At 43.2% G+C, this 15,541-nt stretch overlaps 1 protein-coding gene across 1 annotated transcript; it reads left to right on the top strand.

Moving 5' to 3' along the window:
- Positions 1-11,209: 11,209 nt before the first annotated feature.
- On the top strand, positions 11,210-14,476 carry AKAP4 (A-kinase anchoring protein 4). The gene is made up of 2 exons (XM_047764923.1): positions 11,210-13,351; positions 14,148-14,476. The coding sequence occupies exons 1-2, from the start codon at positions 11,426-11,428 to the stop codon at positions 14,301-14,303; spliced, it is 2,082 nt and encodes a 693-aa protein (XP_047620879.1). The 5' UTR covers positions 11,210-11,425; the 3' UTR covers positions 14,304-14,476.
- Positions 14,477-15,541: the final 1,065 nt, after the last annotated feature.

The following is a 15,541-nucleotide window of genomic DNA, read 5'->3' as shown; positions in this document are numbered from 1 at the left end:
TGGCCTCCCCTTTCTCAGAACATTTATTTCAGAAAACTTGTGGCTGTAAATACTTTCCCTGTCCTTTTGAGTTGTATATTCTAAAATCCGGAAATATCTTTCTCAAGGACCTGGGAGTCATCCCTTTGAAATGTAATCATCAAGAAAGATAGGGTCCCTGTCTCCCAGTCCCTTTAGAGGATTTTGATAAGTCCCATTTGACAAACACAGATGCTGGATCACATTGATCAACTTCCTATCCCACAAATTTCCCTCAGCACTTTCCCTTTAGCACTCTCCAGCATTTAAAAACCCTTCTGAAATGGACAACTTTCTAGAGACGTACAGCCCGCCAAAACTGAATCAAGAAGAAATAGATCAGCTGAACAGACCAATCACTAGAAATGAAATTGAATATGTAATAAAAGCATTGCCTACATACAAAAGTCCAGGATCAGATGGCTTCACAGGCAAATTCTACCAAACACACAAAGAGGAACTTATACCCATCCTCCTTAAATTTTCCAAAATGTTGAAGAAGAAGGAACACTCCCAAAGACATTCTATGAAGCCACCATCACTGTAATACCAAAACCAAAGATACTAGCAAAAAAGAAAATTATAGGCCAATGTCTTTGATGAATATAGAAGCAAAAATTCTCAACAAAATTTTAGCCAACCAAATCCAACAATAAATAAAAAAGATCATACACCATGACCAAGTGGGATTCATCCCAGGTTCACAAGGATGGTTCAACATATGCAAATCAATCAATGTCATACACTACATTAACAAAAGAAAAGTCAAAAACCATATGATTATCTCAATAGATGCAGAAAAAGCATTTGACAAAGTCCAACAGCCATTCATGATAAAAACTCTTACCAAAGTGGGTAGAGAAGGAACATACCTTAACATAATAAAAGCCATTTATGACAAACCCACAGCCAATTTAATACTCAATGGAGAAAAACTGAAAGCCTTCCCACTAAAATCTGGAACAAGACAAGGATGCCCACTCTCACCACTGTTATTCAGCATAGTACTAGAAGTCCTAGCCACAGCAATCAGACAAACCAAAGAAATAAAAGACATCCAAACTGGAAGAAAAGACATAAAATTGTCACTGCATGGAGATGACATGGCACTACATATAGAAAACCCTAAGGACTCCACACAAAAACTTCTCAAACTGATCAATGAATTCAGCAAAGTAGCAGGATACAAGATTAACATTCAGAAATCAGTCACATTTCTGTATACGAACAATGAAATATTAGAAAAGGAATACAAAAATATAATACCTTTTGAAATCACACCCCCCAAAATTAAATACATAGGAAAAAACCTGACCAAGGAGGTGAAAGACTTGTATGCTGAGAACTATAAAACATTAATTAAGGAAATTAAAGATGATTCAAAGAAATGGAAAGATATTCCATATTCCTGGGCTGGAAAAATTAATATTGTAAAAATGGCCATACTCCCCAAAGCAATCTACAGATTCAATGCAAACCCCATCAAATTACCCAGGACATTTTTCACAGAACTAGAACAAACAATCCAAAAATTTATATGGAACCACAAAAGACTCAGAATTGCCAGGCAATCCTGAGGATCAAAAACCAAGCGGGAGGCATAACTATCCCAGACTTCAGGCAATATTATAAAGCCACAGTCATCAAGACAGTGTAGTATTGCTACCAAAACAGACATACAGACCAATGGAACAGAAGAGAGAACCCAGAAATAAACACAGACACCTACGGTCAATTAATGTTTGACAAAGGAGGCGAGAACATAAAATGGGAAAAAGACAGTCTTTTCAGCAAGAATTGCTGGGAAACCTGGACAGCTGCACGCAAATCAATGAAACTAGAACCCACCCTCACACCATGCACGAAAATATACTCAAAATGGCTTAAAGACATAAACGTAAGACAAGATACCATCCAACTCCTAGAAGAGAACATAGGCAAAACTTTCTCTGACATCAACCTTACAAATGTTTTCTCAGGTCAGACTCCCAAGGCAACAGAAATAAAAGCAAAAATAAACCAATGGACCTAATCAAACTGACAAGCTTTTGCACAGCAAAGGAAACCATAAAAAAAAAAAGACAACCCACAGAATGGGAGAAAATAGTTTCAAATGATGCAATTGATAAGGGCTTAATCCCTAAAATATACAAACAACTTATACATACAACTCAACAGCAAAAAAAAGCAACAACCCAATTGAAAAATGGGCAGGAGACCTGAATAGACATTTCTATGAAGAAGATATACGGATGGCCAACAGGCACATGAAAAAATGCTCAACAGTACTGATTATTAGGGAAATGCAAATCAAAACTACCATGAGATACCACCTCACACCAGTCAGAATGGCCATCATTAATAAGTCCACAAATAACACATGCTGTAGGACGTGTGGAGAAAAGGGAACCTTCCTACACTGTTGGTAGGAATGTAAACTGGTACAACCACTGTGGAAAATAGTATGGAGGTACCTTAGAAATCTATACATAGAACTACCATATGACCCAGCAATCCCACTCTTGGGCATATATCCAGATAAAACTTTCCTTGAAAAAGACACATGTACCCATATGTTCATTGTAGCACTATTCACAATAGCCAAGACATGGAAACAACCTAAATGTCCATTGACAGATGAATGGATTAAGAATATATGGTAAAAAAAAAAAAAAAAAAAAAAAAAAAAAACCACAATGGAATACTACTCAGCCATAAAAAAAGAACAAAATAATGCCATTTGCAGCAACATGGATGAAACTAGGGACTCTCATACTAAGTGAAGTAAGTCAGCAAGAGAAAGACAAATACCATATGATATCATTTATATCTGGAATCTAATATATGGCACAAATAAATCTTTCCACAGAAAAGAAACTCATGGACTTGGAGAACAGACTTGTGGTTGCCAAGGGGAGGGGGAAGGAGTGGGATGGACTGGGAATCTGGGGTTAATAGATGCAAACTATTGCCTTTGGAATGGATAAGCAATGAGATCCTGCTGTATAGCACTGGGAACTACATCTAGACACTTATGATGGAGTATGATGGAGGATAATGTGAGAAAAAGAATGTATATATGTTGGAGTTCCTATCACAGTGCAGTGGAAACGAATCGGACTAGGAACCATGTGGTTGTGGGTTCGATCTCTGTCCTCACTCAGTGGGTTAAGGATCCGGCGTTGTGGTGAGCTGTGGTGTAGATCACAGACACGGTTCGGATCTGGAGTTGCTGTGGCTGTGGCTGTGGCGTAGGCTGGCGGCTACAGCTCTGATTCGACCCCTAGCCTGGGAACCTCCATATGCCATGGGAGCGGCTCTAGAAAAGGCAAAAAGACAAAAAAAAAAAAAAAAGAAAAGAATGTATATATGTACATGTGACTGGGTCAGTTTGCTCTACGGTAGAAAATTGATAGAACACTGTAAACCAAATATAATGGAAAAAATAAAAATCATTTAAAAAAGTAAAAACCCTTCCACCTTTTGATTCAGTGGAGTTGAGCTCTGTTCATCTCTCACCCTTGCTACAGTAGCCTGAATAAAATTGGTCTGACAACCTTTAAAGAAGGTCCAGTTCTGTTTCTCTTTGATGCCATGAATTGACAAGATCAAAACTGTATAACAGGGTTAAGATATACAATTTGGGGGTAACAGATAAAAGAAGAAATGGAGGTAGAACCAAGGATATGAAACTCTTATTATTTAGGGGGTCATCTCAACTGATTTTTAATTCAGATCCATTTATTGACAGGAGATTAATGTGGAGGCATGTGGAGAAAGGACAAGTGGAAACCAAGATGAGACTTGGGCACAGTGAGAGCATTTGGTTATGGGATAAAGTTTCCAAAGTAGGGCTAAACTGAAGGCATTTCCAAGTGTAATGGATAATGCTTTAAGGAATACCGTAGCCAGCAATCCTGCACTGGCTGACCATAACGGAAAAGAATAAGTGGGGCTCAGGGCTTCTCATGGCTTGGGGAGTCTGTGAAAGGCTAACCCTGACCCAAATGCATTGGCCAGGGGTGGGGGGTGGGGCACACTAATGTCTCATGACAAAGCTTAAATCTTGAGGGACCACTTAGATACCCAGAATTCCAAGGAAAGAGTCCCTGACTTTGTGTTGTCACTGTTCTCTATGGAAACAGTGATGTCATGAGGTAGAAGTTCTGGTACCAGCTGGCAGTCAAGTCTTCAGGAGAGTATGGAGAGTTGAGGAGAGTGACAACATCTGGAGTCAGACTGGAAGGGTCATCACAGCATCCAAATTGACAAGAACAAATGATGCCAGGGTCCCACAAAATAGCCTATTCTGCTACTACAAAGGTAGGGGCATCTTCTGGCTTCTTTTTGACTAGCTGAGGGGGTGTCTTGATGGTGAGGTGAAACTGCAGAAGCTGCTAAGGCAGCCTCCAACTTTCTTTCATCCTTAGATATTAAGGATACCCAGAAAGGACTCTGATTAACATTTCTCTGTTTTGACATAAATCCAAAGATCTTTTGCCACGTAACTCTGAATCTCTAGAGGGAAACCCAAGGAGCTAAGTAAGATGTGAAAATTAATACTGTTTGGTTCATAGAGGCTGGTGGTATTTCTGTATGTGAAAAATATAAATCTCCACCAACCTGGTAAGTGACATGACTAGACTGTTCTAGAAGTCTAGCCTGAAGAGGGAAGAGAAAGAAAGGGGGTGTTAACGAGTGGTGAGCTGGATGAAATGTAAAATATGTGTACCCTCTTAGACATAAGAGCAAAACTTTGTTGTACAGCACACAGCCATATGTGCTTTTGATGTGAGGGGCATAGCTTTTGATGTGAGGGGCTACTGAGTTTGCCAGCCTGCCCCACCTTTGCTGAGGTTGCTACAGTTTAGGGCATTATGACCCAACAAACTGTTGTCATGCCCCAGGGTCAGAAACAGCAGGGGGAAAGCCTTGCCCTTCAGTCTCATCCAACAGCTGACAGGGGTGGCAGCCAGCTGCAGGTGCCCAAGAACTTGGCACTGCCCGCTTCCATCTCAAGGGGCACCTCTCCCTTCTGGGTGGCACATTTTCAGCCAAAGTCTAAAATAACTTCATTATCAAGGTAAGAAGTTCATTAATACTATTTTTAACAGGTTTTTTTTAAGGTTTTGGAATGAGGCTATAGCCAAATCACAGGAGGGACCTCTATGCCTCCCCCTCTTTTTTTTTTTTTTTTTTTAACCAAAGCAAAGGATCTCTAGCTCTTGAAAAAAAGAAACTCCCTCTTTTGAGGGTGTGGAAAGCCTCTTCTAAAACTTTTTCACGGATTTCTAGAGAGTCTTGAAGGGAGAGCCCAAAAAGATGGGGGCGATGGGATGGAGGGAGGAGGGTGGGTAAAGGGCAGAAGTGTAGTAGCAACTTGTGAAAGGCTACCCATCAGAGGACAGTAAGTGTAAAAATGTAGAGGGTGAGAGAAGAAGAGAGGCAGAGGGAGGGAAAGGAGGGAAGGGTGGTGGGAGAGAGGGAGGAAGGAAGAGACAGAAGGGAGGAGAAGGAGGGAAGAGGGAGGGAAAGGAAGGGGAGGTGGACTGGAGGGAAAGAAATGAGGAAGAAGCGGGGGAGAGAGAGGGTGGGAAGGGCTGAGGGAGGGAGAGAGGGGAAGGAAGGGGGAGGGGAGGGGAGGGGAGGGAGCTAGAGGTTAAAGAGTTCTAAATGTTGAAGCAAGTTGGGGGAAAGGACTTCAACCGCCCTCTCATACCTGGCCAAAAAGTTTCTCTTGTTAAATTTTAAAGATAAATCAAATTCAACCCCTTAACTGTGTCTTCCCAAATGTAGATCTGAGGTCTTTCCTTTTCACTTTTGGTTCCAGGCTGGGGTGAGAGGTGTTGAAGGAAGGTGGCAGAGATTATTTTCTCTTTCAAAAGTAAAATTAAACTTGGTCCTTCTGGGATCAGGGTCTGGTCTTCCCTCAGACCTTTTGGTCTCCTCATTAGACTTAAGGCTATTAGACCAAGTGTTCTTAGTTTTCAGAAATGTGTTCTATATGATGAAATCTTATGTGTTGTTTTAATACAAAGGATTATTCATTCTACTGGTATTGACCTTAGTATTTTCCAGTGGCCCTATGTGGTAAGTATTATAGCTATTTACCTAATTTCCCTTTCTTTAATGTAATGAGAAAGACTCTGGTTCAATTAGGTGTAGCTAAAACTCAGTGAAAGGGGATGCAGAGAGCTTGGTTCACTGAGGGTACCCAAGAATGGGTAAAGAAAAGTGGAGATGGGTGAGGTTTAGTGAGTGGCGCTAGGAAGAAATAAATCACTAACTTTAATCCCCACAGTCTCCAGGCCTCCTTTTAAGATTTCCTCCCAGCCTGCCATTTTTCCCAACCAGGAGTCAGGATGATAAATTCCATGGTTCCAAATCCTTGGTGTGGGGAATCTAAATTAAAGGGGACTGTGGATTGAGCTGAAAGATAATGATCTTGATCATCAGCTTCAAACATCTCAGGGTGTCCTTCTTCCATGGCTCACCCCACCAGTCCCTAGCCTAAATCTCTGTGCAACACAGAGAAGATGGGTTTTAGGAAGAGCCTTACTTAAACTGACTCAGTTTCTCAAAAACTACATGAGCCTTTGAGATTCATTTTCTGTCTCTTTCCAGATGTCTGATGGTATTGACTGGTTACACAGCCACAGGGGCATGTGCAAGGTAGATCTCTACAGCCCAACAGGACAGCAAGATCAGGATAGGAAAGTGGTAAGAGACAAAATGACTCCTACCAAGGAGTGGAAAGGATTGGCATTTGGGTATGGATATCCCAGAGCCCAAGATAGACTAATGGAGAGTCATTCTGTGACTTCCCCAAGCCATCAAGACCAACGAGGTCTGTGGGGGACTAGTGTTCTCATACACCACACACAGGGACAATTCAAGGGGGGGGCAAGATGAGGAGTGAAATAAAGGGGCTGGGGAGGGAAGGTTGGGGGGGGGGGGAGCCTGAGGGGAGGAGGGGTGGTGGTTGCCTAGTTACCAGCCTCTATCACTTTACATCTCTGAAGCATAACAATGTCACCTAGCTACAGGTAAGTTATCCTAAAGCAGGATGCCTAGGATACTTCACGCTCTGTTTCCCAAACTTGAATTGCATAGTACTTCACATTGTTTTATCGTGTTCAAGCACCACTCACACTATTATTTACCTACACATAGTAAGTAAAAGTATTTCTGCCATGTTTTAAAAATTGACTTACATTTAAAAGTTACCATCACCCTAAGCGACGTTATCTGTAATAGCACCGGTTTGATGTAATGGTACATGTTTTTCCTAATGAACCATCCAGAAAAGCACCTATTACACACAGAAATGTTTGTGACACCTAAAATCTTCTATATCACCATAGTAAAACAAACAAAAAACACATTGTGGCAACATTAGTGTAGTAGCATGTGCTCCAAAACTGGGAGCCAGGGAAATGGAATTCTCACATGAGTTCCACCTTTTGAGTTTGTGTTTGTTGGGCAAGGCACCTCTATTAGTTTTCTCAATAAATACGGATAAGGTATTTTCAGCCTCTCTCTCTCACAGGTAGGTGTCGTTAAGATTCTGTCTGCCTAATACTAATCCTAGCATTAATATTTATTGAGTACTTAACAATGTACAGACCTTTTGCCAATCAATCAATCAGTCTTCACAAGAACTCGATAAGGTAGGTGTTCTTCTCACCTCCTGGAAAGAGAGATGAAGGCCTTTTCTCTAGAATTTTTCTAAGTTCACCCTCCTAATTTGATGCAGATATGCTTTGTTGATGTGTCCACCCTGAATGTGGAAGATAAAGATTCCAAGGTGAGTACTCTCTGCTCCTCTCAGAGTTGGAATGGGTGGAACACTGCTGAGAGAGGGTTATTAGCGGCAGCAGGAGGAAAGGGAAAGGTGGTGGCAGAGGGGGGAAAGGTGGAAGGGACTCAGATGGAAAGCCATCATTCTCATGCGCTCATGATCCCTGGTTCAGAACTCACCGTCACTCTTGATAACCAAATCTCTTCTTATAAGCCACTTAAGTTGCTGGTAGGGCCAAAAGAAAGAAAGCATGGAAGGTAGCATATCAGAAACACGGGGACAAGAAAGAAAATGGGGGGGGGAACCCCCTGTCCAAAAGATTGATATTTAATGCAATATGGTTCCTGAGACTGATGGCTTTGTAAATACCTTCAGCGGAGTAGGGGAAGAGGGAGGGGAGTAGCAATTTGTAGAGGGAACTTCATCTCATTCTTCAAAGACTAGGTAACATTACAAGCCTACCGTTCCTTCGGAAAGAAAAGGGGTAATAGGAAGCGAGCTTGGAAAAGTCTCGAAACACACCTGTTCATGAGAATCTTGCCCCTTAATTCCATAGGATGCTGCTGGTTCCGATTCAGAAGGTGACTTACACCTGGAGAATCTGGAAGAAAAAGAGATTATTGTGATCAAGGATACTGAGAAGCAAGACCAGTCTAAGGTATACTTAGTCTCTGAGTCTACCCTATCTTATTCCCAGAGCCCAGTGCTGAACTGGAGGACTCTGGTTCAGAGAGAAAAAGAGAACTATGGTCAAACAGGCCCCCAAATTTGAATAATATGACATGCTAGAGAACACAGGCCTAAGTTCAGAGTCAGGGTAAGTTCAATGCCCAGGTATCTCACCACAGCACTAATCACAGAGGCTCAGAATGCTCTCTTCTCATATGAAGTACCTACTGCAAAGAGAATCTTTCAATGCCTAGCCTAACAAAGATAGGGGCGTATAAGCAAGGTCCTTTGCAGTGTTCTTTGCTGGCTTGCAATGGAGTTATGCACCCCCATGTTGCCCAGAATCCAATAATGAAAAAAAGAAGATATGGAGAAGAATCCACAACAAACAAAAACTGTAGTTGCCTGGTCCCCACCCTGTTGTCTTAAGAGATTATACGGGTTGTCTGGAAGCATACAGTTAGAAGCAATTACACTGGCATGACACTGTCACATATAGAATCCTTTTGTTTTTGTGCCAACATCCTAGGCTACGTCCGTTAGGATGGTCTGAGGTGGGCATCAGAGTAAATAAGTCACTCTTAGAGTCCCCAAGCCTGGAGTAGCTGATATTGGAATAAGATATTTGGTTTCAGTGCCGAGGAGTCAAATATTTCTTGTTCTGTGATGCCAGGCTCATATTATAGCCAGCAGCATCATTTCTGGCCCCAGATGCATTTGGAGTGATAAGAATGGCCCCTGAGGAAGGGAAAACCAGTTACAAATTCTCCAAAGAGTTTTGGGTTCAGTTGAGGGTGGCCAGCTCCATCCTGGTGTCTTAATAAACAGATAAATTACATCTGGTGTTGGTTTTTAAAAAAGCAAGCCCATATTTACTACACACAATGCAGGTCTCCTTCATTGTAGTTTAAGCTTATTTGCAAAAAGTGGACCTTATCATGACCTCGTGTTTCCAGGAACGTGACACTGATAGACACACACAAGCATTGGCATAACAAACTTATATACAGTGACTTATTCACAACGATGACTTTCACACATATACAAAGATATACAGAGTCAGACGCATTGATGTGCCCGCATGTGACACACATAAACATTCATATATACATCCAAGCACGCCATGCATAAACACACGCAAGCCTTGATCAAAACACAGAAACCATGCAGACTCAGATACAGGCATACACACTTTTTTGGGTGGGGGGGCCATGCCCGCAGCAGATGGAGGTTCCCAGGCTAGCGGTCCAATCCGAGCTGTAGCCCCCGGCCTACACCAGAGCCACAGCAATGGCAGATCCAAGTCGCGTCTGTGACCACACCACAGCTCAAGGCAACGCCGGATCCTTAACCTACTGAGCGAGGCCAGGGATGGAACCTGCATCCTCATGGATGCTAGTCAGATTCATTTCTGAATCTGAGTTGAGATTCAGTTCCCGCTGAGCCACAACGGGAACTCCAGGCATACACACTTATAACTCATGTTGATACACACACACACCCAAACTTAAAGTAACACATATTCATTTAGGCACATGTTTGTGTGCATAGAGACACACATTGATACAGATGCAACTCATGAACTCACAGACATACTCAAATGCCAAAGTGTATGCAATGCTGACACACATTGTCAATCACTGACATAATATAAAACATGACATAAACTGATGCCTACTCTATTGATAGACACAGACATTATATAATCACCTATTTATATATAATCATATTTTAACATACATATTAGTATACATTAATCATATGTTAATATTAATCAGTATTATGTTAATAGATGAATGTATGCCTCAACATCTGTAAATAACATTTTTAGCTGCATGATACATGCTACTGGCTTTATATCATAAACAAATAGGCAGACCACTCAGATTGACTCTTGCTTATTTACATATTCAGAGACACGCGGATATATACACTCATATTTTTACATTCACACATGTACAAAATACACATACTAACATGCACATGCTGCCCTATACCACAGACATAAACAATGTGTAGTGATATCAACACATTATTACACATGCTTACACATAGTGACATATGTGCACTGGCATATGCATATGCACATACATACACGCAGACACATTTTCACGCACTAATAGTATAGACTGACAATATTCACACTCATGAATTGATATATCAGTGTGCATATACACACACCACAGACACACCGGCACTTTTTTTTTTTGGCTTTTTTTTAGGGACGCACTTGCAGCATATGGAGGTTCCCAGGCTAGGGGGTCTAATCAGAGTTGTTGCTGCCGGCCTACACCACAGCTCACAGCAATGCCAGATCCTTAACCCACTGAGCAAGGCCAGGGATCGAACCCCCAACCTCATGGTTTCTAGTCAGATTCATTTCCTCTGCGCCACAAGAGGAACTCCTTTTTTTTATTTATTTTTTTTTTGGACCACATTTTTAATACGTGGAGATAAGCGCACTTATGCAGATGAAATTGACAAACATATTGATGAGACTTGTGTAGAGTTAAGGGTACAAATGTATATACTCTGAGATTTTGTTGCTGCTGCTGGTGTTCAAACGTGTCTGGATGGATATGATTGCGTGTTATACACCCATGAAAATTCTCAAGGTCAAATCCCTAATCTGTGCAGCTTAGAGGATGTATCTTCTAAATAAAATAGGGGAAAGAAGTAACCTACCCAGACTCTTATGGATAGGTGTTCTTCTTTTTTTAGACAGAGGGATCTGTGTGCCTTTTCAAACAAACTCCCTCTGATCCCATAAGTGTCCTCAACTGGCTTCTCAATGATCTTCAAAAGTACGCCTTAGGTTTCCAACATGCACTGAGTCCCTCAGCCTCTAGCTGTAAACATAAAGTAGGAGATACAGAGGGCGAATGTCACCAATTACACCCTGGGAACTGCTACAGTGTCTATGCTGATCAACTGAACATGGATTATATGGCCAACGGACCTCAAAACCTACGTCTTGAAATGACGGCATCCAAGAACACCAACAATAACCAGAGTCCTTCCACCCCGCCAGCCAAATCTCCTAGTAATCAGAGGGCAGTTATCTCCCCTGATGGAGAATGTTCTATGGATGACCTTTCCTTCTATGTCAACCGGCTATCTTCTCTGGTGATCCAGATGGCCCGCAAGGAAATCAAGGAGAAGCTAGAAGGTGGAAGCAAATGTCTTCATCATTCCATCTATCCACCCTCTGGGGACAAAGGGAAAGACAGCCCTCGCAGTGCTGTGAGCAAGATCGCTTCTGAAATGGCCCATGATGCTGTGGAAATGACCTCTGCAGAAATGCGGGGCACTGGGGAAGAGTGTAGGGAAGGTGGCCGAAAGACCTTTCTGTACAGCGAACTATCCAACAAGAACAAAGGTGGAGACAAACAGGTGTGCCAAAGAGATAGCAAAGAATTTGCAGATTCAATCAGCAAAGGGCTCATGGTTTATGCAAATCAAGTGGCATCTGACATGATGGTCTCTGTTATGAAGACCTTGAAAGTTCATAGCTCTGGGAAGCCAATTCCAGCCTGTATGGTCCTGAAGAGGGTATTGTTAAAACACACCAAGGAAATTGTGTCCGATTTGATTGACTCCTGCATGAAGAACCTACATAACATCACCGGGGTCCTGATGACTGACTCGGACTTTGTCTCAGCAGTCAAGAGGAATCTGTTCAACCACGGGAAACAAAACGCTGCTGACATCATGGAAGCCATGCTGAAGCGCCTGGTCAGTGCTCTTCTTGGGGAGAAAAGGGAAACTAAATCTCAGAGTCTGTCATATGCATCCTTGAAAGCTGGGTCCCATGATTCCAAATGCAAGAACCAAAGTCTTGAATTCTCAGCCATGAAGGCTGAGACAAAGGGGAAGGACAAAGGCAAAATGAAACCAGAGGAATGCAAGCCATTGACCAGTGCTGAGAAAGTCGGTGAACATATTCTCAAGGAGAGCCTGACCATGTGGAACCAAAAGCAAGGGAATCCAGGCAAGATGGCCAGCAAACCATGCATCAGTAACAAGGAGGAGAAGAGGGAGAAGATCAGCCCCTCCACAGATTCACTGGCAAAGGACTTGATTGTCTCTGCCCTTATGCTGATCCGGTACCACCTGACCCAGCAAGCCAAGGGCAAAGATGCATTTGAAGATGACTGTCCTGGTTCTACCATGGGCTATATGACTCAGAGTACTCAATACGAGAAGTGTGGAGGTAACCAAAATGCCAAGGCGCTTTCAATGAAACATCTAGAATCTCATGGAGCACCTGGACCATCCACCTCTTTAAAGGAGAATCAACACATGGACTCCCAGAAGCTGGATATGTCAAACATTGTCCTGTCACTGATCCAAAAACTGCTTGGTGAGAGCCCCTTCCACTGTGAAGATCTATGTGAAGGTGAGAACAAACGTTCAGAGCCCAGGACAAACAAGGCATCTTCCATGTCCAAGAGGCCTGACAGAGGGGAAGACCAATGCCAGGACAATCAAGAACTTGACTTTATCAGTGGAATGAAGCAGGTGAATCGACAATTTATAGATCAACTGGTAGAGTCTGTGATGAAGCTCTGCCTTATCATGGCTAAGTACAGCAACAACAGGGCAGCCCTTGCCGAACTGGAAGAACAAGCAGCCTTGGCCAACAACGCCAATTACCAGGTCGGCGGCCCCAAACGTAGTCATGATGGTGGGATGTCACAGAACTATCAAGACTCTCCTGGACCTGAAGTCATTGTCAATAACCAGTGCTCAACAAGCAGCTTGCAAAAGCAGCTCCAGGCTGTCCTGCAGTGGATTGCAGCCTCCCAATTTAACGTGCCCATGCTCTACTTCATGGGAGATGATGATGGACAACTGGAAAAGGTAAGCAATGCAACAAAGAACAGGCAGAAAGAGGGTTGGAAGGGGTAGGGGCAGGGAGGCAGTATGGTACCTTAGAGCCCAAGAGCAGTCCATTTTTTAAAAGTCTTTACTTTATCATGTGACTCATGAATGACCCTTAGCTCATAAAGACACAAATGTGAGGAGCCATTAACTAAGCAGAGCTCTGGACACCTCAAGGCCTGTGCATTTCTAAGAGCAGGAGAGTGAGATTAGTTCCTCTTTATCAGTGAGCCTTTCAACAAACTCTTTGTTAAAACATCAGGGAGCTGTTTTGGAGTCTTCTGTTTTGCGAGCTCACACACACTCCACAGCCTGCTTCCTATATTAGATGCATTCCAAAGAAATAAAATATTCAACCCAATTATTTTCAGGCCAGGACCTGAGCCCAGGCTAGCCTCCCTACTTCCAATCTCATATACCTTGTTTTTAGGGAGGCAGGGCAATGGGTAACCCCTAGCCTTGACCTAGAAGTCAGTACAGATTAACAGAAGGCTCCAGGGCCTGATGAGAAGTATTTAGTGAACACAATTGATTCCAGAGTTTGTTTGTTGAAGCTTGAAAAGAAAAGACCTTTGACATTTTGAGCTAGGCCATTAGAGGAGGGTCCAGGAAAAAGGAAAATCATGTCAGCAGCCTCCAGCCCTGGATCTGTGGCAGCCTTTAATCCCAGAATCAAGGACAGGAAAGGTGGCGGGTGGGTGTAGTTCACTTTATCCATCTGGGTCCTAGCTCCAAAGGCATCAGGGGACTCCAGCTATCTCTGCCCTCTCCACAGCTTCCGGAAGTTTCAGCTAAGGCCGCAGAGAAGGGGTACAGCGTAGGAGATCTTCTTCAAGAGGTCATGAAGTTCGCCAAGGAACGGCAACTGGATGAAGCTGTGGGAAACATGGCTAGAAAACAACTGCTAGACTGGCTGCTCACTAACCTGTGAGCTAAAAACTCCTTCGACTCCTCTCCATTTGCTCCCCCCACCCTAGCAGCATTCCATCCCAGCTGGAGCACCCCCACCATCAGGCCAGCGAACTGCATGCCACACGATTGTAATTCCTAATACATCTGAGCAGTTGGACTGTGCCAATACAGGGCGTCCAACAAGCTGGGAAAGTACATGAATAAAAAAAAAAAATTAAAATTTGTGTCATTGTTTTCTTGGTCAGATATATCTGGACTAAGGGAGGGGGAATGGGTCCAATTTCAAGGACTGGCGAGACAACATTGGACTTGTGTCCAGATCTCACTCAGTCATGTTCTGAGCACCCAAGACACAGGTATAACCCATGTCCACGTTCCTAAGTCATCTGGCTTATCCAAATTGTGGTTCACAAACTCTTTGGAGTTTTGCCACCTGCGGCCTCACTGGGTCTCCCAGATTTGCATGCATAACTTGATCATCTCCCTCTAGTCCCCAGGGTATAGCTTTCTTGGTCACTTTTAAGAGTTTGCAGGTGGGGAGTTCCCATTGTGGCACAGTGGTTAATGAATCCGACTAGGAACCATGAGGTTGTGGGTTCGATCCCTGGCCTTGCTCAGTGGGTGAAGGACCTGGCGTTGCCATGAGCTGCGGTGTAGGTTGCAGACACAGCTTGGATCCTACATTGCTGTGGCTCTGGTGTAGGCCGGTGGCTAAAGCTCCGATTCAACCCCTAGCCTGGGAACCTCCTCCATATGCCCCAGGAGCAGCTCAAACAAAAGGCAAAAAGACAAAAAAAAAAAAAAGAGTTTGCAGATGGGCTAGCTGAGTTGAAAAAACGAGGAAAGGGAGTTCCTGTCACGGCACATCGGAAACGAATCCGACTAGGAACCATGAGGTTGTGGGTTCAATCCCTGGCCTCGATCCGTGGGTTGAGAATCCGGTGTTGCTGTGAGCTGTGGTGTAGGTTGCAGATGCGGCTCGGATCCCGCGTTGCTGTGGCTGTGGTGTAGGCCACCACGTACAGCTCCGATTGGACCCCTCGCCTGGGAACCTCCATATGCTGTGGGTGCAGGCCTGAAAAGCAAAAAAAAAGAAAAAAAAGAAAAAAACGAAGACAGTCTATTATCCGCAGACACACACACACACCCAGGAATCACCGCACACAGTTAAATACTGCAGAGAACTACAAGGGGACTTGATCCCCAACCCATCCCACCCCACCCATGTAAATAAAGCTTCCTTATAAGTCATTTCCT

This window comes from Phacochoerus africanus, chromosome X (assembly GCF_016906955.1).
Source record: "Phacochoerus africanus isolate WHEZ1 chromosome X, ROS_Pafr_v1, whole genome shotgun sequence".
NCBI lineage: Eukaryota > Metazoa > Chordata > Mammalia > Artiodactyla > Suidae > Phacochoerus > Phacochoerus africanus.
Note: the sequence above shows the minus strand (reverse complement) of the source record. Positions and strands in the feature narration are given on the sequence as shown.